Source organism: Hemitrygon akajei, chromosome 25 (genome assembly GCF_048418815.1).
Source record: "Hemitrygon akajei chromosome 25, sHemAka1.3, whole genome shotgun sequence".
Classification (NCBI taxonomy): domain Eukaryota; kingdom Metazoa; phylum Chordata; class Chondrichthyes; order Myliobatiformes; family Dasyatidae; genus Hemitrygon; species Hemitrygon akajei.
In genome coordinates this window covers 34,207,823-34,235,799 of record NC_133148.1, presented here as the reverse complement: position 1 = coordinate 34,235,799, position 27,977 = coordinate 34,207,823, and the positions used below count along the sequence as shown (strand labels likewise).

General features: G+C 42.2%; 1 protein-coding gene across 1 annotated transcript in view; it reads right to left on the bottom strand.

The window, feature by feature from the left end:
* Window positions 1-27,977, bottom strand: part of bckdha (branched chain keto acid dehydrogenase E1 subunit alpha) — a 63,285-nt gene that overhangs the window by 14,243 nt on the left and 21,065 nt on the right. Inside the window, 6 exon segments of the mRNA XM_073029301.1 lie at window positions 67-208; window positions 2,804-3,010; window positions 3,855-4,016; window positions 10,521-10,629; window positions 11,236-11,322; window positions 19,859-20,035. Of these exon segments, the coding sequence (XP_072885402.1) occupies window positions 67-208; window positions 2,804-3,010; window positions 3,855-4,016; window positions 10,521-10,629; window positions 11,236-11,322; window positions 19,859-20,035 (884 nt within the window).

Here is a 27,977-nt window from a genome sequence, read left to right as displayed (position 1 = left end):
AATTAGGAATGGTGCAAACCGATAATCGGAGTCACTGAAAGGCCTTGTGCATGCACCTGCACTTACCTGTAAGTCATTGCTTCAATGAGGAAGGGCTGGTTTTCGGCCACTGCTCTACGCCGAGCTTCCTTAGTGGCATTATAGACGGCAAAGACATCGTTCCCATCCACTCTGATCGATATTATACCATAACCAGGACCTCTGGCAGCTATTGGAACAGATAAAGTGTCAAAGGAGGACAAATGGTCCAAAAATTACCATTTCTGTACATCATGTCCAAGAATACCAGGGCCGTTCTAGGTCACTCCAGGCCCCAAAGCTTTACTATGTCAAGTTCAGCCAAACAGCACTTCTACATCACCGCCAACCTGATAACACTGTCCGTGTCCCCCTCAGTCCCAATAGTCCCTAAGTCACTCCCAATATTGTTACTCTGTACATCACTCCAAACCCCATAGCCTTGAAAGTCACTCTCAATGTTACCTCTGTAACAGCCCTCAACTCACCAGAATTTTTGGACATCAAAACTTAAGAACGTCAGATGACAGAAAGGGAATTCACTTGGATGACTGAAAGACGGATAATTCAAGTAAAGTGAGACTAGGATTATTCATAAAAGGATAGATACATTTGTTCGAAATGCTTGATATCTTGAAGGGTTTTGATAGATTAAATAATAAATGATTTCCAGTGACGATTAGTAGCTGGAAGGGACAGATGGTAGTTCATAATCAAATTATTTGAGGAAATATTTTCCACTAAATTAAGGCCATAAAAATAGGAGCAGAATTAGGTTGTTCAGCCGATCAAGCCTGCTCTACACTCCATCATAGCTGATTTATTATCCCTCTCAACCCATTCACCTTGACAAATCAAGAATCTTTCACCCTCTGTTTTAAATATACTCAATGACGTGGCCTCCACAGCCATCCATAGCAATGAAATCCACAGATTCACCACCCTCTAGTTATTTAAAGAAATTCTTCCTCACATCTGTTCTAAATTAAGGTCCTTCTATTCTGAAGCTGTGCCTTCTGGTCACAGACTCACACACTATGGAAACATCCTCTCCACATCCACTCTATCTATATTTCAATATTCAATAGGTTTCAATGAGATCCCTCCTCATTCTTCTAAATACAGGCCCAGAGCCACCAACTCTCGTTAACCTTTTCATTCCTGGAATCATTCTCGTGAACCTGCTCTAGACCCTCTCCAATGCCAGCAGATCTTTTCTAAGGGGCACAATACTGTTCACAGTATTCCAAGTGTGATCTGACCAATGCCTTATAAAGCCTGAGCATTACATCTTTGTTCTTATATTCTAATCCTCTAAAAATGAATGCTAACATTGCATTATTCTTTCTTACCACCGACTCAACCTGCAAGTTAATCTTGAGGGAGTCCTACACAAGGACCCCCAAATCCCTTTGCACCTCTGATTGCTGTATTTTCTGCTTATTTAGAAAAGCTTTCACCTTTATTCCATCTATCAAAGTGCATGACCATACACTTCTCTACACTATATTCCATACCCACTTCTTTGCCCATTCTCCCCAATCCTTCTGCAGACTCTCTGCTTCCTCAACACTACCTGCCCCTTCAGCTAACGTCATATCGTCTGCAAACTTGGCTACAAAGCCATCAATTCCATCATCTAAATCGTTGAAATATAATGTCAAAAGAAGCAATCCCAATACTAACCCCTGCAGAACACCAGTCACCAACAGCCAACCAAACAGGCCTCCTTTATTCCCACTCTTTGTCTTCTGCCAGTCAGAGAACCTTCCGTTTAGCTGACAGTTTCCGCCAGGAGTTGGGTACAGATTCAATAATAACTTTCAAATCAGAAATGATTATGAGGAAGTGGCATGTTTTTTCTGTGACCAACTGGGCTTCCTGTGGATGCTCCCACCTCCTCTCACATCACATATGTGTCGGTTGAGGCTGCTGTAAATTACTCATAGTGCAGGTGGGTAGCAGGAGAATCGGGGGCAGCTGAAGGGCATATGTGGGGAATGGAGCATATGCAAATACTCTGAGGGCAGAACAGACTTGATGGACATAATGGCCTGCTTCTCTGGTATAAGGAAATAAGAGAAAGGAGTATTATATTTACGTTGAGATGCAGCCCTTCAAGTCAAGCTGCCCAGCAATCCCCCAATTTAAATCTAGCCTAATCATGGGGCAATTTAGATTTGCCGATTAACCAGTTGACCGGTACATCTTTGGACTGTGGGAGGAAACCGGAGCACCCAGAGGAAACCCACGCGGTCACGATGGGGATAACGTACAAACTCCTTATAAGCAGTGGCAAGAAGTGACCCCATGTTGCCTGTGCTGTAAAGCGTCGTGCTAACCACTACGCTACATCTCAGTACTGGCATGCAGAGATGCAGAGACCCTTTCTGTGCTTTCTACCGTCAGACTGGAGGTACAGATGCCTCAAGCCGCTACATTCAAGAACAGCTACCCGTCCAGTTCCTGAACCACTTCACATAACCCTGATCACTGCAGCATTACGACCATTCTGTTCACCTTGCACTAAAATGAACATGCTGTTCCTTCTTGCAGAAATTCTGCATAATGTATTATTAGTTTAGGTTTTTCGTGTGAATGCTACTTATATACGTGCCTGTGATGTTACTGCAAGCACGTTTTTAATTGCACCAGTGCAAATATATCTCTGTGCATATGAAAGTAAACTCGACTGTTTCAACGCTTTTGGTTCTATGAATTCTTCCTCACGTCGTATGATCTGACACCAACACCATCTCCCCTGTACGGTTCTCCCGGTACCTACCAATGCCATCGCCTCGGTACTGTTCGTGAGTTGGTGTCGATATGGCATAGCCGTTGTTTCTGCAGAAGAATATGATGGGACACTCCAAAGTGGCCGAGAAATTGAAGCCTGCGTGAGCGTCCCCTTCACTTGCAGCCCCTTCTCCAAAGTAGCAGACGACTGCGCGGTCTGCCTGGCTGATTTTGTAGGCGTACGCAGCCCCTACGGCTGGGAACAAAGGAGCAGAGAGAGTGTCATAAATATCGCTGCAATCTGCACCACCAGAAATACAACCAGTACAGACCGAGTATCCCACCAGTGAGGGAGAACAAAACCATGCCCACATGTGAGAGAAACTCAGTTAGGCAAGTAACGGTGAAGAGGGTTGGTATTACAGGAAGGATGTGGAAGCTTTAGAGTGGGTGCACAAGAGATTTATAAGCAAGCTACCTGGAATAGAGAGAAAGTCTTATAGGGCTTTCCTCTTTGGAGCAAAGGAAAACAAAAGGTTACTTCATAGAGATGTATGTAGTTGAAATGAGGCATAGACAGAGTGGACAGCCAGTGTCTTTACTCCAGGTGGAAATGGCTAAGATGAAAGGGCATGATTTAAAAGGGAAATACGGCGAGGATGTCAAGAGAGAGGATTATTTTTATACTAAGTAGTGGGTACATGGAACACATTGTTGGGGGCAGTGGTAAAGGTATATACATTGGGAACATTTAAGAGACTTGGATAAGCACCTGAATGAAAGAGAAATGGAGGGCTATGTAGGAGGAAGCATTAGATTGATCTTGGAGTCACTTAAAAGGCACAACATTGTGGGCCGAAGGACCTGGACTACGGTGTACTGTTCTACGTTCTGGTCGCTCCAGCACACCTCGGGCTGCCCCTTTCTAGCACCCTATAACCCTCCCTCCATGCATTTGTGGTGGTTTTGCAACTTCCATTTTGAGAGTTGGACTGGAAAATTCTGCAGCACCTGGCGTGCTTTGAGGAAGTAGCGAGAAGCAGCAGAGGAAAGGTGGTGGCAGGGAGAGAGGGCAAAGCATTTAGATTGGAAATCTTTACCCTGGGGTATTTGTGTTGCTAGGGGAGACGAAATGGTAACAAAATGCAGATCTTTACTGCTGTAATGAACAGGCATTTGACGGCCCTTGCCCACATCATTGGCACTGGCGTAACACTGCGCCATGAAGAGCTCCAGAGGGAAGCCGCGGTACATTAGAACACCTGTAAGAGACACAACATACAAAGAGAGTAATGGTAATGAATTGGCAGTGTAAATAATCAATCCCAATCCACATTTTTCTTAACTTTACATTGGAGCCCAGATACACACAGCAAGATTTCATTAATGGCAAACAAGGGATTAAACTACTGTCTTGGGTATTGTGCTCAGAGGGAGAATTATTGGCCAAGGTGCTGGAAGAACTCTCTAATCTTCCTCTGCTGATGATTATTGTGCTCCAATGAGTTAATGACAATTGTGGAGACACAAGAGACTGTAATATGGAGCAAAATAAAACCGCTGAAGGACCTCAGTGGGTCAGGCTGCACCTCCGGAGGCAGAGGGAGGGTTGAAAGCTTGCACCAGGTCTGAGAGTGCAAAGGTGAGACTGTTTCCTTATACAGAGATACAAAGGAAGCCACTTGGCTCTCTTTAAAGGCAAACCACAGTCAGACACTCCCAGGAGCATGAAAAACAAAGACAGCAGCAAGCCCTTATGGCCTGCACCCTCCCCATCTCACACACAAAGCCAGTAGTGTGTACTAGTTCCTTTCATATACTATATTTGCAGAAGAATAGAGAGTGCATGTTGGGACAGCCCCCTCCGCCAGAGGACGGTGAATCTCAGCAATTTGTTGCCACAGATGGCTGTAGAGGCCCAAGTAGTTAGGTATGATTTAAAGCAGAGGTTGGTAGAAAACAAAGCTTATGGGGAGAAAGCAGGAGCATGTTTGAGGAGGATAATAAATAGGCCAAATGACCTAATTCAGCTGATAAGTCTTGTAATGCTTCACCCCTACTTCCACCAGCCCCCATCCCCAACACCCACCTTCACATCATAACTTAGGCACAGGAGAAAGCTTTTATATCTCTGCTATCTACACAGGAGAGCAAACTAGCCAGCCCCCATGGTCTTTTGTGTTAGTTATTTAGCTCCACTGCCCTGTTCTTTCACTACAGGTCAACAATTTTCTCCTCATGACACGATGCCTGTCTCTGAATGAAAAACCATACGGAGAGAGCAAAATTAGGCCATTCCACCCGTCCCTGTCAAATCAATTTCCACTTTTCAAGCAGTACATTCCAGATCACACCACTTGCTTTGCACATCTCTTCATCGCTCTCTAATTCTTCTGGCAATTTTGTAAATCTTTCTCCAATGAATACTGTCCCTCGTGCTTGTGGAGACAGTTTTTATACACACACACACACACACATTAAATAGTTAAATTTTTAAAAAATAAATAATGTGAAGTAATGAAGTAATGTTCATGGATTCAATATCCATTCAAAATCTGACGGCAGAGGGGAAAAAGCTGTTTCTGAATCGCTTTGTGTGTGCCTTTGGGCTCCTGTACTTTCTTCCTGATGGTAGCAAATGAGAACAAGACATGTCCTGAGTGACTCTTCCGTGGAATGTGCCTTTATCTTTCTATGCTGGTGAACAATCCCAGCTTCCCTAGTTTATTTAATTCCTTTTGTCTCCAGGAAACCTAGTGTCAGCCCTACACAAGGTCTTAATTTTCTTCACAGTGGAGTCCGGACCTGGAGACGCATGAGATTGCAGATGCCAGGATCTCGAGCAGCAAACAATTTACTGGAGGAACTCAGTGTGTCGAACAATATCTATTGAAGGAAAGAATTTGTCAACGTTTTCAGCCACAGGACTAAGGCGAGATGGCCAGTTAAAGAGGAGAATGGGAGTGATGAGACAGATAATTGGAGGACTAAGGAGGGAATGACAAGGAAGTGGTACCAGATAGAGGAGGGGAGCAAGTTTGAACAGGTGAATTATAGATGGAGGCAACGAGAGAAAAAAGATTACATTGACTGGTAGATAGGGCATGGTATAGGTTGGACAGTGATGAATGGAGACAGCTGCTGGAGAGAAAAAAAGTTGGAAAACAGAGGGCTATGAGTGCTGGACTGATAAGTTAAGGAGGTGAGAATGGAAACCTTTAGGGAAGAGAGGAATGGCAGCTAGGACGAGAACCAGATGGAGTGCAAGTTTTAACCAAGAGGTGGAGCAGATAGATGGAACCAAGCTGGGGAGAGCAGGAAGGCAAGTGAGGGGGAGTTGGGTGGGGTTTGAGGGAAAGCAGAGTAAAAAGGGAGTGTCAGAAGGAGCAAGGAAGAAAAGGAGGGAAAGCAACCCGTCCGAGGGGATGGAAAATGGAAAACTCTACGTTCATGCCACAAGGCTCTAGATCACTGAGGCAGAATATCGGATGCCGTCCACTAGCATGGATCCCATTCTGGCAGAGAAAGGACAGGTCAATGTGGGAATGGGAAGAGAAACTGAAATGGCATGCAATTGGACTCAGCACTCCAGATGAAGTCTAAACGGTGCTTTATGGCGAGGTTCATCTGCTCCCTAAACATATACCTCTCAGAGGACTAAATGGGAAGCAGGGACTTGCTGGGAGAAGAAAGACATTGCAGCTTAATCTTTGGAAGATCTACTTATTTGGTAACTCAGTCCCAAATACTCTGCAACTGAGGCACTTCAAATGCTGCAATAACCCTCCATAAAGTTGTTTGTCATCATCGGTATTTGGGCAAAGTGAACAACATCTCACTCTCCGCACAAGGATGACCACTGAAACGCAGAGAACTCATCGGCTTTGTAGGGTAGTACTCAGATGTCTTCCCTACCAGGCCAACCCAGAATGTAGTTGTACAGGCATGATCACACCCACAACTCTGGGGTGGTGAAGACTGAGGGGAGACATGATAAAAATGTAGAAAAATTATGAGAGTCGTAGATAGAGTAGATAGCCATTATATTTTTCCTAGGAGGGAAACAGTGAGAAAGGGAAAGTGGTGGGTGCATGGAATACACAGCCAGCAACAGCAGTGGAGGCGGATATAATAGGGTCTTTTAAGAGAATCTTGGATCGATAAATGGAGCTGAAAAAAATAGAGAGCTATGCAGTAGGGAAATTCTCAGCAGTTTCTAGAGTAGATTACATGGTCAGCACAACATTGTGGGATGAAGGGCCTGTAACATGCTGTAGATTTCTATGTTCTATGAAAGTGAGTCATAGAGTCACAGAACACTGCAGAACAGAAACAGGCCTTTCAGTCCATCTAGTCCATGCTGAACCATTAATCTACCTAGTCCCATCATCCTGCACCTGGACCATAACCCTCCATGCCCCTCCCTTCCATGCACCCATCTAAATTTCTATTAAATATTAAAATCTTACTCGCATCCACCACTTACACTGACAGCTCGTTCCACACTCTCATCACCCTGTGAGGAAAGAAGGTCCCCCTCATGTTCTCCCTTAGACATTTCACCTTTCACCCTTACCTCATGATTTCAAGTTATACTGTCGTCCAACCTCAGTGGAAAAAGCCTGCATTTACCCTATCTATACCCCTCATAATTTGGTATACCTCCTACAAATCTCCTCTCAATCTTCTGTTCCAGTGAAAACAGTCCTAACCTGTTCAAAACATCCCAATAACTCCAGTCCGCAAGTCCCAAAAACATGCTTGTAAATTTTCTCTGTGCTCTTTAAATCCTATTTACATCTTTCCTGTAGGTAGTTGAACAAAACTGCAAACAATACTCCAAATTAGACCCCCTCAATATCTTCTCCAATTTTAACATAACACTCCCTCTCCTGTACTCAATACATTGAGTTATGAAGGCCAATCTGCCAAAAGCTTTCTTTACGACCCTATCCACCTGTGATACAACTTTGAAGGAATTACGGATGTGTATTCCCAGATCTCTCTGTTCTACTGCACTCCACAATGCCCTACTGCACATCGTGTAAGACCTTCCCTGGTTAGCTCTCCCAAAGTGTAACACCTCACACTTGTCTGCATTAAATTCCGTCTTCCATTTTTCAACCCATTTTTCCAGCTGGTCCAAATCCTGCTGCAAGCTTTGATAGTCTTCCTCGCTGTTCACTACGTCCCCAATCCACTAATCTGCTATCCTTCAATCCTCCAGCATCTCGCCCGTGGTTAAGGATGCTTTAAATATCTCTTGGTAGGGCCCCTGCAATTTCTTTACTAGCTTTCCATAAGGTCTGAGGAAACACCTTGTCAGGCCCTGGGGATTTATCCACCCTGATTTGCCTCACGACAGCAAACATCTGCTCCTCTGTAATCTGTATAGGGTCCATGACCTCACCGCTGCTTTGCCTCTCTCCTGTGTCCGTCTTCCAAGTAAATACAGGTGCAAAAAATCCACTTCAGATCTTCCCACCTCTTTCAGCTCCACACATAATTACCACTCTGATCTTCCAGAGGACCAATTTTGTCCCTTGTTACTTTTTTGCTCCTAATATATCTGTAGAAGCCCTTATGGTTCTCCTTCAACTTGTCTGCTAGAGCAACCTCATGCCTTCTTTTAGACTTCCTGACTTCCATCTTAAGTGTTCTCTTGCATTTCTTATACTCAAGTACCTCATTTGCTCTTGCCTGCCGATATCCACTAATGTACATCTTTCTGTTTGTTAACCAGGGCCTCATTATGTCTCAAAAACCAAGGTTGCCTAAACCTGTTATGCTTGCCTTTTATTCTGAGAGGGAGAAACAAACTCTGTGCTCTCAACATTTCACTTTTGAAGGCCTTCCACCAAGTGTGCCTTTGCCAGAAAACAACATATCCCAATCCACACTTGCCAGATCCTTTCTGATAACATCAAAATTAGACTTTCTTCAACTTGAATCTCAACCCAGGGAACAGACCTATTCTTTTCCATATTTACTTCGAAACTAATGGCATTATGATCACTAGATGCAAATGTTCCTCAACACCAACTTCTATCATCTGCCCTGTCTCATTCCCTAATAGGAGATGTAGTATTGCTCTCTCTCTAGCTGTGACTTCTATGTACTGATTAAGGAAACTTTCCTGAACACATTTGACAAACCGTTTCCCATCCAGCCCTTTTACAGTATGGGATTTGCAGTCAATATGAGGAAAGTTAAAATTACCTACCATCACACCCTTATGTTCCTTGCAACAGTCTGTGATCTCTCTACAACTTGGTCCTCTAAACCCTGTGTACTTTTGGGTAGTCTATAATATAATCCCATTAATGTGATCCTCAATCCTACCCAAAAAGCATCATTAGATGAGCTCTCCTGTCTAGAGTACTGCTGTGACATAAACACCTCTTCCGCTGTAAAAGAACAGACCCCCGCAACATTGGGCTGCCAGTCCCTCCTGCAACCAAGTCTCACTAATGGCTACAATGTCGTAATTCTACGCGCTGATCCATGCCCTAAGCGTTCCTACCTTTCCTGCAATACTCCATGCGTTGAAATATACATAGCTCTGCACATTAGTCCTTCCCACCATGCTCAGCCTTTCGATTCCTGACTTTGCACATAGGCTTAACAACACCGTCCTCCACAACCACTCCACTATCTGTACCCATCCCTCTGCAACTCTATTTTAACCTTCCCCCCCCCCCCCCCCCCCCACTACCCATGCAGCACTAGCAAAGCTTCTTGCCAGGAAATTAGTTCCCCTTCTAGTTCAGGAGCAACCTTCCCTTCTTTCCAGGTCCTGCCTTCTACGGAAAAGAGCCCAAAAATCCAAAAATCTGAAGCCCGACCCTTCTGCACCGACTCCCTGGTCTAGAGTGCACTACTATAGTAGTAGTGGAAGGAAATACAAGAGAGTTTTCAAGCTGGGCATATGAAAATGCTGAGAATGAATATCTGTCATCTGTCAAGTAGGATGCCGTGTACAATCCTGATTTGATGGGGATGGACGTGAGAAGCACGGAGGAACATCTGGTGAAACTTCTGACATGCCTGTTTCGCTGCCGCTGCTACTGTGCGATCGAGAAATCTCCAGAGAAGAAGGCCCCGAATCCTCGGCTTTGCCTGGTGCTTGGCAGCCGGGGCCGGGGTCGAAGCGCTCGGCAGAGATGGTGCTCGGTGTCGGAGGGCTAGTCGGAGGCTCGAAGTTTTTCGGACGGACTCAGAGTTGGCTGTGGTCGGGTGCTTCCAGGGTGCTGCATCGGGAAGCTTTGCGGCGCTGGAGGTTCATGGCAGGAAGAGTTTTTCTTCCTTCTACCGTCTGCGTAAGATGATGGGCTATCGGGGACTTTGAGACTTCTGTTTTTTACCATGCCCATGGTCTGCTGTCTATCAAATTATGGTATTGCTTTGCACTGTTGTAACTATATGTTACAATTATGTGGTTTTTGTCAGTTAGTCTTGGTCTGTCTTGTGTTTCTGTGATATCATACTGGAGGAACATCGTATAATTTCTTAATGCATGCATTACTAAATGACAATAAACAAGGACTGAGTGTCCTCATAATCTAATCTAATGTGGATCGTGCAGACAGAAGGGATTAAGTGTCATTAGCTTAATTTGTTAGGCACAACATCGTGGACCATAGGGCCCGATCCTGTTCTGTTCCATACTATGTTCTGACCCAATAAGCAGGATGCACTTGTTTACATGGTAGAGCAAATAAGACCTCGTCCGACAGCCCCGGATGCAATCCACACATTCAGCTCACCTGCTTCCCTGTACTGTCCAAACACCAAGTCATCTGGTTCCAGCGCAGCTGCACTGCCTATGTGTGTGCCCTCTTCACCGTAGTTTGTCATATAAAAGGATATACGACCCTGTAAGATAGGACAGGTCTATAAATGCTGGTCCAGGAACAACTCAACAACATAAACTACAGGCCATCCCAAAGCAGCTCAATCAAGGAAGCATTCGCTGACGTGTAATCTCTGTAGGCCAACTCAAAAGCTAGCTGACATACAGCAACGTATTTACAACCAGGTAAAAATCTGCTGTTCGGAGATGCTGGTTAAAACAAGAAATTGTGTTTATTTTGGGCATACGTAAGATATATAAATCCGAGGTTCCTGGGCAGCACACCCTGGATGGACCGGAAGGGCCAACTCTACACCTTATCTTAAAAAATAAACAAACAATAAATAATAAAATCAATATAAAACTATATTAATTTAAGTTTATTAACGTCAATCCTCAGTCTGTAATATACTGCGCTGTGAAAACATATGAAAACAATAAACATGAACTTGGAAACCGCACAGATCTCCCCTTGCTCTCCTAAAAGAGCTGTGGGATCTCACTGAATAACACTGTCATTCAGTTCAGCACCAGGAGCATTAACGTAAAACCCAGGTAAAAATTATTAGCACGCTCAAGGGACAGAAGCAGCAGAGTAAAATCTGAGCCTCTCGCTGTCTTGTGCTCACTTGTCGCTGAGATTCATACAAAATGCGATCCATAGTGTTCAGCAGTGTCATCTTCTGATAGAACTTGAGTACCATCTCCTTCGGCAACTGCGGAAAGGACAGAAAGAGCAGAGTAGATCTGTAAACAGAGGAAATGCACCACAGCCCAGCCTAGTGAAAAGACGACATAACCACCTCAGGCAGTGCAGAAATATAAACACTGCTGCTGCTCCACAAAGCCTTTGAGAAGGGGTTCAGACGCTGTCATTTAACACAACCCAGTTCTTGGTAAAAAGAACACTTTCAAGCCTTTCTGAATTCAGCATACAATAAAATCCATTTTTATCAGGGATAAAGGGAAGTGTCAGTGGTGTGGAAATGCCACACAAACAATGGCTTCCTTTCAAGCGTACAATTCCCATAATCTTCTACTTCCCCTAGATGTTATTAATGCTGTAATATGTAATTCTGAAACAGTCGCCTCTTCAGGATATCCTAAATACTTTACAGATACTGAATAACCTTCACTATTGCAATGTATGAAATCTAGCAACTACGCTGTGATCAGAATCAGGATTAATATCACCGGCATAAGTTGAGAAATGTATTAACTTTGCTGAAGCAGTACAATGCAATATGTAATATAAAAAAATGAATTGCAGTAATTATATGTATATTAAATATTTAAGTTAAAATTTGTAGTGCAAAAGGCAGAAACTAATTAAAATACAAAAATACAACTGCAGATGCTGTGGATCAAAGAATACGTACACGACACTGGAAGAACTCAGCAGGTCAGGCAGCATCTCGGCCCTAAACGTTGGCTACTCTTTTCTCACCGATGCTGCCTGACCTGCTGAGTTCTTCCAGCGTTGTGTACATAACTAATTAAAATAGTAGTGAGGTAGTGTTCATGGGTTCAATGAACATTCAGAAATCTGATGGCAGAGGGGAAGAAGCTGTTCCTGAATCACTGTGTATGTGCCTTCAGGCTCCTGTTCCTCACCCCTGATGGTAGCAATGAGAAGATAGCATGTCCTGGGTGGCAGGAGTCCCTAATGATGGACGCCACCCTTTTAAGGCACCGCTCCTTGAAGATGTCCTGGACGCTATGGAGGAAATTCAGCAATTACTCTGTGATCAGTAATGTAATATTACATCACTGTAGTGCACTAATGCCCGGACAATTAGCTTTGCTGGTCTTGTTAACCTCACACAACTACTGATGAAACAGTGGAGGGTCAGTGATATTCCTTCCCATGGGATCCGCTCCACTAGGCAACTGTCTCAATATGTCCACCTTGAATTTGGACAGTCACTTCAGGGCAGAAGTCACTTAAACTGGCTTACATTACTGCAATTCCTAATCTGTAACAAGGTGTCCCACTCCATAAGTTCTGCTTTTTAATAAGATGGGTATCACTGACAGGACACAATTTATTGTCAATCTATAGACAGTTTGTGTGGGTGGATTTGAAAACTGAGTTCTTGTTTGGCACAAGGAATTGACTTGCAGGCAGTCAATAGTTTACTCATTGGTACAGAGTCTTGTGGGAGTAGCAGTGACTTGGACAGGCTAGGTGAGTGGGCAAATGTATGGCAGATGCAGTTTAATGTGGTTAAGTGTGAGGTTATCCACTTTGGTGGAAAGATCAGGAAGGCAGATTACTATCTAAATGGAGTCAAGTTAGGAAAAGGGGAAGTACAACGAGATCTAGGTGTTCTTATAATGAAAGCAAGCATGCAGGTACAGCAGGCAGTGAAGAAAGCTAATGGCATGCTGGCCTTTATAACAAGAGGAATTGAGTATAGGAGTAAAGAGGTCCTTCTGCAGCTGTACAGGGCCCTGGTGAGACCCCACCTAGAGTATTGTGTGCAGTTCTGGTCTCCAAATTTGAGGAAGGACATTCTTGCTATTGAGGGAGTGCAGCGTAGGTTCACAAGGTTAATTCCCGGAATGGCGGGAATGTCATATGTTGAAAGATTGGAGCGACTGGGCTTGTATACACTGGAATTTAGAAGGATGAGAGGGGATCTGATTGAAACATATAAGATTATTAAGGGATTGGACATGCTGGAGGCAGGAAGCATGTTCCCGCTGATGGGCGAGTCCAGAACTAGAGGCCACAGTTTAAGAATAAGGAGTAGGCCATTTAGAACAGAGATGCGGAAAAACTTTTTCACCCAGAGAGTGGTGGATATGTGGAATGCTCTGCCCCAGAAGGCAGCGGAGGCCAAGTCTCTGGATGCTTTCAAGAGGGAGTTAGATAGAGCTCTTATAGATAGCGGGATCAAGGGATATGGGGAGAGGGCAGGAACGGGGGTACTGATTGTGTATGATCAGCCATGATCATAATGAATGGCGGTGCTGGCTAGAAGGGCCGAATGGCCTACTCCTGCACCTACTGTCTATTGTCTATTATCTACTTCCTTGAAGAGCATCAGAGAACCAGCTTGGTTCCATACCAACAGCTTCATTACATCTATATTGAACCCAGATTTCCCATACCAGCTGCCAAAGCATCCCACGTCCTCCTCCAAATAATTAATACGAACGCGCCAATTAGGAGTTAGCATTAGGCCATTTGGCTTCTTTGAGGTGGCACAGTAGAGTAGTGGTTAGCACGACGCTTTAAAGTAGCAGCAACCTGGGTTCCATTCCCGCAATGCCTGTAAGGAGTTTGTACTTGTGATCATATGGAATTCCTCCGGGCGCTCTGGTTTCCTCCCGCAGTTCAAAGACATATTGGTTGGAAGGTTAATCGGTTTATGTGAACTGTCAGGTGGCTAGTCTAGGATTAAATAGGTATTACTGGGCAGGGCAGCTCGAAGAGCTGGAAGAGGCTGTTCCACGCTATAGCATAAATAAATAATAATTAGGCATGCCACACCCTGTTAATTGAATTGTAACTTCAAATCCACATTCCTGTCTACCATGGCAACCTTTCATCTCTCTGCTTCTCAAGAATCTATCTACCCCACCGCCTTAAAAATATATAAAGACTCTGCTTCCATTGCCCTTTGAGGAAGCAAGTTCCAAATATACGAACACAACGCTGGAAGAACTCAGCAGGTCAGGCAGCATCCAGGAAAAAAGAGCAGCCAACGTTTCGGGTCTTTGCCTCACCTCCATCAGTAACCTCTGATCTCGATTTCCTTGAATATATATGCACATCTCTATGAAGATCCCTGAAAATTTTACATTTCAGTCAAGTTCCATCTCACTCTTCTAAACTACACAAGAACCTGGCCCATACAAACTTGCTCCTCTTGAGCAATGCATCCTTTCCAAGTATTAAAGTAAAGTTACCTCGCATTCTTCTAAACACCAGCATAGTCTGGCCTGTTCTACTTTTCCCATAAGACAGAGAAGAATCAGACCATTCAGCCCATCAAGTCTGTTCTGCCATTCCATCATGGCTGATCTATTATCCCTCTCTCCTTCCTTCTCCCTATAATTTTTGACCCCCTTACTAACTAATCAAGTACATATCAGCCTCCACTTTGCCTCCGCAGCCATCCGAGGCAATGAATTTTGCAGATTCACCACCCTCTGGCTAAAGAAGACAACCACTCATAAGGCAACTCATCCATTCCGGTCGTTAGCCTACTGTTAAACAACTGTGGTCTCCCAACTGTTGCTAAGCTATAACCTGACATCACTCCTATGAAACTGAAAGTGTGTGAAATTGAAGAACTGGCATAATATTTACACAATCTACCTTAATCATTACATATTGACTGATAATCCAAGCTTGATTTATGGAGAAAACAAAATGCAATTTATTAATTTTAATCAATGTTTTCAAATCCACCTGATAGGGAAATATTTTTTAATCTCACTGATGAACTTGCAGTCTGCAATACGAGTTACTGTAGCACTTGCACCACCTAGTGGCTGAATGATGCCATTGCTCTTTAATTGCAGGACAACTAATTACAATTAAACGCAAATAACCAGAAATCCTTTGGGACTGACAGCACTTACGAAACGTCTAGACTCTAGATAAACACTTAAATGGTCTACGTATAGAAGGCTGTGGGCCAAGTGTTGGAAGGTGAGATTAATCTGGATGGGTGCCCACTGGTGAACATGATTTACGAAATGGCCTGATTCCCTGGTATATGACTATGACTTCGGAAGTACCAGACTGACAGCTTTTCTGGACTACATTTGATATTGCTCTTATTAAAACACAAAACATTGTTCTTTTTAAGAAAGAAATACAATAAATTTTCCAGTAGCTGAAAGGGAGCATGGGAAACAAAGCCCTGGAGAGCTTAAAGCAACAATGGGCTGTTGAGTTAAAAAGGCATACAGTCGTAGGGTCCCAGTGTGCTTACAATAGCATTGGAATCAGAGCTGGGCTGAGTTTTAAAGGGAAAAGAGAGTGGGGTTCCAGTGAGTTTAAAGGGAAAGCAGAAACATGTCCCTGATGAGTTTAAAGGGAGTGCAGGATATCAAATCAGATGCAGAACTATTGAGATTATGGGAGTTTTGTGTAAAATTGATTATTTACACTGTGAAAATCCAGAGCCTTCACTCAAAAATCTGTTTTTTTGTGAAAATATACAAGCAGTGGCATTTAAGTCCATTCAGATTCCTTGGATTTTAGAAAAATGAGGTAGGGCCACATTGAAACATAAGATGTTAAGGCAGCAAAGCATATACACACCGTGGCCACTTTATTAGGTACATCCTGTACCTAATGAAGTGGCCACTCTGTGTATGTTCCTGGTCTTCTGCTGCTGTAGCCCATCCACTTCAAGGTTTGGTGTGTTGTGCATCTAAAGATGCTCTTCTGCACAACACTGTGGTTTTGTGTGGTTATTTGAGTTACCGTCAGCTTGAACCATTCTGGACATTTTCCTCTGACCTCTCTTATTAAGAAGCTGTTTTCACTCACAGAACTACAGTTCACTGGGTTGTGCTTTTTTTTTGTTTTTGCACCATTCTCTGTAAACTCTAGAGCAGGGTTTCCAACCTGGGGTCTATGGACCCCTTGCTTAATGGTATTGCTCCATGGCATAAAAAAAATGTTGGGAACCCCTGTGTGTGTTGACTGTTGTGCATGAAAATCCCAGGAGATCAGCAGTTTCTGAGATACTCAAACAACCATCTGGCACCAACAATCAGTCCGTGGGTCAATCACGTAAATTATATTTCTTCCCCATTCTGATGTTTGGTCTGAATCTCCTGACCACATCAGCATGCTTTTATGCATTGAGTTGCTACCACATGATTGGCCAATTTGTAATTTTCATTAACGAGCAAGTGTACAGTTATACCTAACAAATTGTACGTTGAGATGTTACCAGAAATGGGAATGTTTTATACTGGAAACAGAGTTACAAGATGCAACTGACAGGAATCAGAGGTTTCAAGGGTCGAGTTTCTGCCACAGAGCCCCAGCAGTGCAAGTTCAATACTGGTAACTGGTGGTTGGAGCTCAGTTTATTTTCTGAGCTTTAGAGTTCTTCCGGGCATCAGCAGTGACAAGTAGTCTTAATTCTAAGATTTTAGTTTATCTTAGAATACTGTCACGTACCCCATGACCGGGTTAAACTGGAGTCTGGTTTTGCTATAAGCTAATAGTGTTTATTAGTAACTAAGCAATACAGTAATATAAATGCAAATATATTGAACAGGTTGGCAATGGTGTGTGTGTGTGTGTGTGTGTGTGTGTGTGTGTGTGTGTGTGTGTGTGTGTGTGTGTGTGTGTGTGTGTGTGTGTGTGTGTGTGTGTGTGTGTGTGTGTGTGTGTGTGTGTGTGTGTGTGTGTGTGTGTGTGTGTGTGTGTGTGTGTGTGTAAGTAGGAATGACGATGAAGAGAGTTCAGTTCAGTTCAAGATGGTTAGTTGAGTAACGCTGGGGGGAGGAGAGAGGGGGAGAGGAGGGGGAGAGAGGGGGAGAGAGGGGGAGAGAGGGGGAGAGAGAGGGGGAGAGAGGGGGAGAGAGGGGGAGAGAGGGGGAGAGAGGGGGAGAGAGGGGGAGAGGAGAGGGGAGAGAGGGGGAGAGAGGGGGAGAGAGGGGGAGAGAGAGATATCGCACTGTTTCACACTGTGAGCCACGGATCAATTCCCCGAATCAATCCTCCAAAACCCCACCTTCTTGAGGGTGCAACAAAGCTCCTTCAGTGTCCCAACTGTGTGTCTCGTGGTGCGTCTGTCTGTCTAACAGCGGACCTGGTTTTTAACTCCACATGTTGAACACCAGCTGTCCATCAACCTGCTCCGCCCTCCTCTCTTTGCAGGAACTTTTACAAGCAGGCAAGTGTCCTTGTGGAAAGGTAAATATCTTGCAGAGAAACCATAACATCAATCTTTCGAGCAGTTTCTGTCTCTCTCTCTCTCATTGCGTTGGACGCCTCCCTCTCTCTCTTAATAGCAGTTCAGTTCATAGGGTCAATTCTGGACCCCAACACAAACTAGGGTTACCCATGACAAGCAATCTTAATTCTAAGATTTTAGTTTATCTTAGAATACAAATAAACATTCAAATCCTAAGCAAACTGAATAAAGAGCAGAGAGAGGATGCTGAGGTACATGATGTGAAGACAAAGGAATAAAGAAGCCAAGACTGCATCTCTGAAAAATCTATCACTTTTATAAGATAATGAAAATTCCTTAGATTGGAATGAATTAGTTAATCGGATACATAATTAAAACAATTACATCACATGGGCAATGTGCTAATACTTAGCCAATGAAAACTGAGAAACGGATGAACTGTTTGTTTAGCTGCTATACCGCTTTCTGCCAGTGAGCTGGGATGAACCACCAGATACTGTGTGAAAAATACATGTTTGTCAAAAAGTACAAATCTTATTCAAAGAAGTATTTAAAAAAGCAGTGGTTTCCAACAATGGATCTTATATATTCTGCCTGTGGCTGCGTGGGTCTCCTCTGGGTGTTACGGATTCTTCTTACGTCCCAAAGATGATTATCTTAAATGGGTGCCACAGTAGCACAGTGCTTTACACAACGCTATACAGTACCAGTGACCTGGTTCAATTCCCACCGCTGCCTGTAAGGAGATTGTACAGTTTCACCATGACCGCATGGGCTTCCTCTGGCTGCTCCAGTTTCCTCCCACCATCCAAAAACATACTGGCTTGCTAGGCTATTTGGTTATTGTAAATAGTTCCGTGAATTAATTGGGAGACTGTTGGGCAGCATGGCTCAAAGGGCCTCAATGGCCTACTCCATTCTGTATGTCAATAAAAATGAAAATGACAAAGATAAATGGCTTCCAGTGGGCAATGAATGGTAGAGTAAGGGTGGAGTTGATTTTAATGTGAAGAGAATAACATAGGCTTAGTGTAATTGGGTGCACGATGGTTAGTGCGTATTTGTTTTACTAAAGAATCTGTTTCCTTGCTGAATGACTTTATGGTTATATAAAAGGGCATCATTTAAAACTGCAGTGCATACGAAGTTCTTCTCAGGGGTTGGCGAATCAGTGGAATTTTCCATCCCAGAGGATGGCAGACACTAGATCACCAGAGGTGTTTAGAGAAGTAGATCATTTTTTCTGTCCGCCAGAGAAAGCAGGATCTCCCAGTGGCCACACGTTTTAATTCCATGTCCCATTCCCATTCTGATATGTCTATCCATGGCCTCCTCTACTGTCAAGATGAAGCCACTCAGGTTGGAGGAACAATACCTTATATACCGGCTGGGTAGCCTCCAACCTGATGGCATGAACATTGACTTCTCTAACTTTGGTTAATGCCCCTCCTCCCCTTCTTACCCCATCCCTGACATATTTAGTTGTTTGTTTTTTTTCTCTCTCTCTCTCTGCCCATCACTCTGCCTGTTCTCCATCTCCCTCTGGTGCTCCCCTCCCCCTTTCTTTCTCCCTGGGCCTCCCGTCCCATGATCCTTTCCCTTCTCCAGCTCTGTATCCCTTTTGCCAATCACCTTTCCAGCTCTTAGCTTCAACCACCCCCTCTGGTCTTCTCCTATCATTTCGCATTTCCCCCTCCCCCGCCTACTTTCAAATCTCTTAGTATCTTTCCTTTCAGTTAGTCCTGACGAAGGGTCTCGGCCCGAAACGTCAACAGTGCTTCTCCTATAGATGCTGCCTGGCCTGCTGTGTTCTACCAGCATTTTGTGTGTGTTGCTTGAATTTCCAGCATCTGCAGATTTCCTCATGTTTGCACTTTGTGTGTGTTGCTCATTTTTTAAAAGATTGGGTGCAGAAGAGAAGCTGAGACCTGGAACAGATTCAATATGATAACACCAAATGGTGGGACAGGCTTAAAGGACCAGGTGCCGTATTCCTGTTCCTACAGTCTTGATTTCCTGCATATGGAATGGAGAAATAAAATAATCTCTCCATATCAACAGTCCTCTCATTCTCCTCCCCCATCCAAGTTCCCATTTGGATTCTCTTCCCAATCATTTCCTACGTCAATTCAATCCCCACCCTAGTTTTGTGCAAACCACCCATCACCAAGTGTGGTCAATGGAACAGTCATATCCTGCACTGGAAGAGTACGAGAGACGACGTACATGTGCACGTGTATAACATGCTGCCATTGCTTTCACTCGTCTCAGATTACTCTTTCCACAGTCACAGTGAGGATCCAGTCACTGGGTCAGGTTACAATCCTGTTTGTGGAGACAGCGCACAACTAACCTTGGGGTCTTCGTCTGGGTTCACGATCTGTCCCTGCCGGTCCATGACCCGATAGATGGGAATGCCGGATATCACGTTGGGCTGAATAAACTCCAGCCTGTCCACAAAATCTGCAGAGGCTCCTGGGAACTGGGGCTTCTCATCCAGGGATGTGAACTGCTGCTGGCAAAGCGCATGCTAGAGAGAAAACAGGAAACTGTCAGGTGCTGTAATAAAGAAAATATATGCAACATACCAACTAATGAGCAGGACTTCAATCCAACAAACCTATTCCACCACTCAATAAGATCATCATACATCAATTCTGAATGTCTACCCCAAAATCCTTTCACCTCCTTGCTTGACAAGAATCCATCTATCTCCGTCTTAAAATAAACTCAGATTCTTCTTTCGTGGCTCTTTGAGAAAGAATTCCAAAGACTCACACCCTCAAAGGAATAATTTCACCTCTTCGCAGTCTTAAATATATTACCTTTATTTTTAAATAGTGACTCCTGGTTCCAGATTCCCCTACAAAAGGAAACATTCTCCTATATCCAGCTTGTCAAGACCACTCAAGATCTCGTATGTTTCAGTCAAGTCCCCTATCACTCTTCTAAACGTCAGTAGGTACAAGCCTATCCTTATAAGAAAATCCCAAACATAAAACTAGTAAGCCTTCTCTGAACTGCTTCTAGGAGTCTGCGGAGTTTCAGCACAACAACTAAAACTTGGACAACATTCTACAGGTGTGTAGTGGAGAGTATATTGATTGAGTGGCTGCATCACAGCCTGCTGTGGAAACACCAATGCTCTTGAACAGTATATTCTGCAAAAAGTAGTGGATACGGTCAAGTCTATCACGGGTAAAGCCTTCCCGACCACTGAGCACATCTAGATGAAATGCTGTCGCAGGAAAACAGCATCCATCATCGGGGACTCCGACAACACAGGACATGCTCTCTTCTCGTTGCTGCCATCAGGAAGAAGGTAAAGGAGCCGCAGGACTCACACCACTAGGGGTTCAGGAACAGTTATTACCCCTCAAGCATCAGGCCTTTGAACCAAAGGGGGTAACAACTCAACTTCATTTGCCCCATCATTAAAATGTTCCCACAACCAATAAACTCACTTTCAAGGACTCTTCATCTCATGTTCTGGACAGTTACTGCTTATTTATTATTACAGTGGCATGCAAATGTTTGGGCACCCCACGTCAAAATTTCTTTTTTTTTGTCATTTATTTTTTTTATAGAAGTTCATCATCAAACATTTCCATAAGATGTATTTCAGACATTGTACATATACATCATATATATCACAAATCTCCACAAAGTGTTTATCTGAAGTATACACTTATAGAAAAGAGTGGAAAGAAAAAAACAAGCAAAAGGAATAAACTATGTACAAGCAGGGAGTGATTTTTTTTTTACAACATATTCATTGATTTGTGAGAATAAAATCAGGCCTATGAGGCATTATGTAGTTAAACCATTTTTCCCAGTATGAATCAAATTGTTCCAGCTTATGATTAACAGATGCTGTTATCCTCTCTATTTTGTAAATGTCCATTGGAATTTCCATCCATGCATTTAAAGTTGGGCTCTCCTGTGATAACCATTTCCTAGTAAGAGTCTTTTTACCAGCCACCAACAATATATTCATTAAATATTTATCTCTTTTCAACCATTCTTGAGGTATATATCCAAAATATATGGTCTTACTCTCCAAGGGTATTTCACATTTAAAGATGTCTTGTAGGGCATTGTGTATCCCCCTCCAATAGTTTTTGATAACAAGGCAGTCCCAAAAAATATGATAATGATTTGCATTTTGATTTCCACAATTTCTCCAGAAACAGGGAGGTTACTATCATAGTGGAATTTCTGAGAGGGTGTAATAAATTATCTTATCAAGTTCTTCCATCCAAACTCCCTCCATTTCTGTGAACTGGTACACTTCCATTGATACCTCCATATTATCCTCCATTCTTCCGCAGATATAATTATCCCTCCTTCCTTCTCCCATTTTGTTTTAACGTATGAAGTTGAATGTGTTTTAAGATTTGACAACCCCTTATACATGCTTGAAATGATTCTACTACTGTTATCTGAATTATATGCTTTTCTAAATAGCCCTATCAAGCACGTACTTGCCTTGGTTATATTTTTAAGCGTCTTATTAACATATTGTCGCATCTGTAAATACCGATAAAAATCTTTTCTTTCTAATAAGTGTTACTCTTTCAGCATTTCAAAACTGAACAGTGGTCCTTCTTTCACTATGTTGCAAAGAACTGTTATTCCTTTAGCTGTCCAGTCCTTAAATCTAGTAATTTATTTGGTGTAAAATCCAAGTCATATGCACACCATTTAAAAATTGCAATATCTCCTTCTAGATTATATTCTTTTATAGTAGTTTTCCATATTTTAAGAGTCAATTTCACCCCTGGGTTATCAATAGTACTTATGTACTTTTGCAGGTTGTCATCAGCCAAAATTGCTTGTATGGGGATGGGAAATACCCGTTCCTCAATGTTTTTCCATTGAGTGTCATATGATGGGTTGCACCAACATATCACAGCTCTCAACTGTGCTGCAAAATAATCATCTCTAAGAGAGGGTAGGCCCCATACCCCCTTTTCCTTTGCAAATTGCAAAGTTTTGAGACAAACTCTAGGCCTTTTACCCTGCCAAATATACCTTGATAACATCTTGTTCCATTCATTGAATTGATTTTGATTAATCTCTATTGGTAGGGTTTGAAAGAGATATAACAGTCTGGGCAGTATATTCATTTTAATAGACTCAAGCCTTGAAATGAAACTGAAAAAAGGAATCAGGTTCCATCTTGCCATATCTTCCTTAATTTTTTTTTATATAAAGGCTTATAATTACATTCTGATAATTTTGCCAAATCTTTTGGCATAAGGATGCCCAAATATTTGAAAGACACTGTGTGCCATGCCCAGGGGTATCTACTTTCAATTTCTCTTGGTGGGCTATAGTAATATGAAAGTAATTGGGTTTTATCTACATTGATCTTGTATCCTGATAATTGACCATATTGTTCAAAGGATTGCATCAATTTAGGTAAAGAGTATGTTGGTTGCCCTAGATAGACCAAAATGTCATCCGCGTAACAAGCCAATTTATGCTCTGTCCCTTTAATAGTAATTCCCCTGATATCTTCATTTTGTCTGATGTATTGAGCTAATGGTTCCAGATATAACGCAAAGAGAAGTGGTGACCATGCACAACCCTGTATCGTGCCCCTTTCTAGAGTAAGACTATTTGATAAATATCCATTGATTTTAATCCTAGCCGTAGGATTGTCATATAGTGTCTGTATAGTTTTAATAATTGTCTTGGAAACCAAATCTATGTAAAACTCTGTAAAGAAAATTCCAATTAACCAAATCAAATGCCTTTTCAGCGTCCACGCTTATCACTATTGTTTTGATTTTATTTTTTTGTACATGATCCAAAATGTGAAGTGTCCTTCGTATATTGTCTTGTGTCTGGCGTTGTCGTATAAAACCTGTCTGATCGTTATGTATCAGAATGGGAAGAAACTCTTCTAATCGTTTGGCCATGATGGAGGTAAATAATCTATAATCTACATTAAGAACGGATAATGGTCTAAATGACCCGCATTCCATTTTATCCTCGCCTTCTTTCGGTATAGCTGAAATTATCACTTCCTTCCAACTGGGTGGCATGTGATTTTTTTAGAGCCCAGTTCAATGTGGGGAGTAAAACAGTAATTAACTCATTTTTAAATTTTTTGTACCACTCTGCCGTATACCCATCTGATCCTGGTGACTTGCTTAATTTAAGCCCACTAATTGCAGCTTTTAATTCAACTTCAGTTATGTCAGCAGTCATCATTCTATTTTGTTCTTCACTTAAAGTGGGTAACTCTAGAGAATTCAAGAAGGTGTCAATTTGGGTTATGCTTCCCCCTGGAACTTTGGAATATAGAGCTTTGTAAAACCTTCAAAAGCTTCTTGAATTTCACTCAGCTTTTTTTTTTATCATTTTTGTTCTTGGGTCCCTAATTCTATGAATTGTATTTTCTGCTATTCTTTTTTGTTTCCATGCCAGTATTTTCATTGATTTTGATCCACTTTCATAATGTCTGTTTCAGAAACATTAAATTTTTCCTGATTTCTTGTGTAGCCAAACAATTAATTTCATTCCTAATTCTTTTAATTTCCCCTAATGTATCCTGTGTCAAATTCAATTTGTGTTTTTTCTCTAGTTCCTTCAGCATATTTTGTAATTCCTCTAATGTTTTATTCCTTGTATGAAGATATCACTATAATTTTCCCTCTAAGACAGCCTTCAGAGTATCCCATAAAATGGGATGTGAAACCTCTCCATTATCATTAAATTCTAAGTAGAGACCAATTTCTTTTTTAATTTGTTCCTTAAAGTATGGATCATTGAGTAGACTTGAATTTAGTTTCCAAATAGTATTCTTTGGTTGTAGGTCAAAATCAACAGATAAATATATAGGCGTGTGGTCACTTACAATTATTGTCCCAATTCCACAGGTGTTTATTTTGTCTTTGTCTTTTCCAGATGTTATGAAATAGTCTATTCTTGTATATACAGAATGGGGAGCAGAATAATGAGTGCAATCCATTCTGTTGGGGAAAAGGTCCCTCCATATATCAATTAAACCAACATCCTCAAAAAGTGTATTAACTTTCTTATGTAAGGATTTTGTTTCATAGGTTTTTCTATTGGAAGAGTCTGTTTGGTTGTATTTGTAAATTTAAGTCTCCCCCATATATCAGAAGACCTTCTGTTTCCGCTACCATAATATCAGTAATTTTCTGAAAGAAACCAATATCACTTCCCGGGGGTGCGTATATATTCAATAGAGTAACTAAATTTCCATCTATATTCCCCCTTACCAGAATATATCTGCCCTCTTTATCTCCCATTTTGAATACTTTTTCAAAATTTAGCTTACTTGAGATAAGAATAGCAACTTCTCTCCTATGTCCTGATTTATATGAGGAGAAAAACAAATTAGTGAAGCCCATTCTCTTTAGTTTTCTATGCTCATTATCACTTAAATGAGTTTCCTGTAAATATACTACATGAGCTTGTTCTTTTTTTCATTTTGGATAAAATTCTATTACGTTTGATTGGATTTAATAGCCCATTGACATTAAAAGAAATGAATTTTACCTTGTCCTTAGCCACCTGTATTTATCTGTCAATGTATCATTGAAATTAGCAGAATAAAACCTAACCGATCTACTCCCTGAATAAATAAGAACCAAGAAACGCAAATAATAACAAAAATGGCAACGAACGTGTGATTCCAAGGCTAAGATCTCTAGTAGATGACCCTGCGCTGAGCTAGAGGAAATGTCTAGCTGTGGGGGGTATCCCCTCCTACTTGTGAGTTGAGTGCCCCCATTGCAGTATTCATAAAAGTCAGCGAACAAATCCATTACACAGAAAATATTTCCATGTACTCCTCCTATATCTATATATATATATATATATATATATACACACACACACACACACATATGTATTACATACATACACATATATATATTCTCATTTTGGTGGGGAAAAAGGAGTAAGTGAGCAAATAAAGAATAACAACTAAGTAATATAAAATCCACATTATAACAAGTATTTCTCGAGATAGGTATATCGTCGTCTACTTTTGCTTCTGTTTAGCTTCTCAACATCTTTAAAGTAAGCCAAACCTTATGGCTCTTCTGAAGGGGGTGAGGATTGTCTTTGGGAAACTCCTGGTCTCTTCCTGGTATACTTCTCTCGGCCTCCTCCCGTCTCCTGCCTTCTTGATTCTCGTACTATTTCCCAAGCGGAGCGGGATAATTCCTCTGCCAGGCTTTCCCTCGGTTTGATCACGCTGACGGGCAACCCTCTGGCCTTCATGTATGTAGTCGCCTCTTCCACTGTCTGGTACAACCGCGTCCTGTCGTCATAAAACACTTGAAGTTTAGCAGGGTACGGAGTTTGAAATCTAATCCTTTTTTGCTTTAGTACTCGCTTTACTTCAGAGTATTTTTTACGTTTCTGCAGGACCACCGGGGGAGGGGGTAATCTTGGTCGAAATATATTAATCTATCACCTAAAAACACCCTCTTCCTACCCCAGGCCCTTCGTAGAATCTCTGCCTTGGTACTGTACCAAAGGAATTTAATTATTATTGAGCATGGCTTACCTTGGGTAGACTTTGGGACTAACGCGCGATGCGTTCTCTGGATTTCCAGCTCCATAGTCGAGGGAAGCTCCAGCATGTCCCACAGCAACTTTCCGACAAACTCCATCATAGTCGGACCCTCCGCTCCTTCGGGAACGTTGTAGATTCTGATATTATTCCACCGTGCTCTTCCCTTCAGGTCAAGCAGTTTACCTTCTTGGTGATTTACTATTTTTATTGTCTTACTCAGTATCCGTTCCACGTTTTGAACGCGATCTTCCACCTTCTCAATTCGGGTCTCTGCCACCGTTATTTTTTGATTGACGTTGGCAAGCTCTGACTTAATATCATGTAGCTGCTGCTTTATATCTTTCTGAAACTCCCTTATCTCTTTCAGAATTTCGATCATATTCGCCGCTTCGCCTGAACGAGGCCCAGCGTCCGCCTCGCTAGCACGCGGTCGTGTAGGAGAGCTGCTCGCTGCACTCCTCTCGGCCGCAGGCTCTGCAGTGTCGCTTTTTTTATTTCCATTCCTTTTCCCCATTCTTGCCCCTCTTTTCAGTTCAAATATTTTTCGAAAAATACTATATCTGATGGGTTAACAGGGCTTAATACTCGTTTTTCCGGAGGAGCTAGTGACTTAAGCTGCCATTCTCGACGATGTCATCACCGGAACCCCCCACGTCAAAATTTCTGTTACTGTGAATAGTTAAGTGAGTGATCTCCAAAAGTTATAAAGATGAAACATTCTTTTCAACATTTTAAGCAAGATTAGTGTATTATTTTTGTTTTGTATAATTTTAGAGTGAAAAAAGGGAAAAGAGCACCTTACAAAAGTTTGGGCACCCCAAAGAGATTTGAGCTCTCAGATAACTTTTACCAAGGTCTCAGACCTTAATTAGCTTGTTAGGGCTATGATTTGTTCACAGACATCATTAGGAAAGGCCAGGTGATGAAAATTTCAAAGCTTTATAAATACCCTGACTCCTCAAACCTTGTCCTAACAATCAGCAGCAATGGGCTCCTCTAAGCAGCTGCCTAGCACTCTGAAAATTAAAATAAATGATGCCCACAAAGCAGGAGAAGGACATAAGAAGATAGCAAAGCATTTTCAGGTAGCCGTTTCCTCAGTTCACAATGTAATTAAGAAATGGGGGGAATTCCGGTAAGATGGTGATTGTATAGTCACTTCAAACTTTTGCTCCGTTACATTTCTGACCTTCGCACTATGTACCTCTTTTCTTATTCCAGTTTGTTAATTTATTTGTCTTTCTTATCTGCCTGCGAATACGTCTATTTCACAATGACTACAAAGGTTCCTAGATCTGGGAAAAAAGAAGCTTCCACATCTTTGTCTGCCGAGATTCTCTCTATTCTGGAACAAAATCGACAGGACATTATAATTGATATCAAGACTGAATTTAGGGCTTCTATCAGTCAGCTGGAGTCAAAACTGGATCAGATTAACGCCAGGGTGGATGACCAAGCCGAACAATTATCTCGCATCGACCTAACTTCCGAAGATTTAAAGTGCCACGTTCAGCAGCTGGAAACACTGTGCTCCAACTTAAGAGCAAAACAGCAAACTTAATTCCAAAATGGCGGATCTCAAAAATCGGAGCAGCTGTAATAATTTACGAATTCTAGGTTTGCCAGAGGCCACTGAAACGGGCTCTCCCATTGAATTTTTCTCTTCTTTCCTATGTGAGATCTTCGGGAAAGAAATTCTTCCAACTCCACCCGAGTTAGAAAGAGCCCATAGAATATTTATTCCTCGAGCTGTTTTGGGTTCTAAAGCACGCCCAATTATCCTGCATTTTCATCGCTATCAGGTGAAAAATCTTCTGATCATGGAGGCACACCAGAGACGTACCTTGACTTACCAAGGCAATACCATTCATATCGTTGAAGACTTTGCCCCCCAGGTTTAGAAGATGCA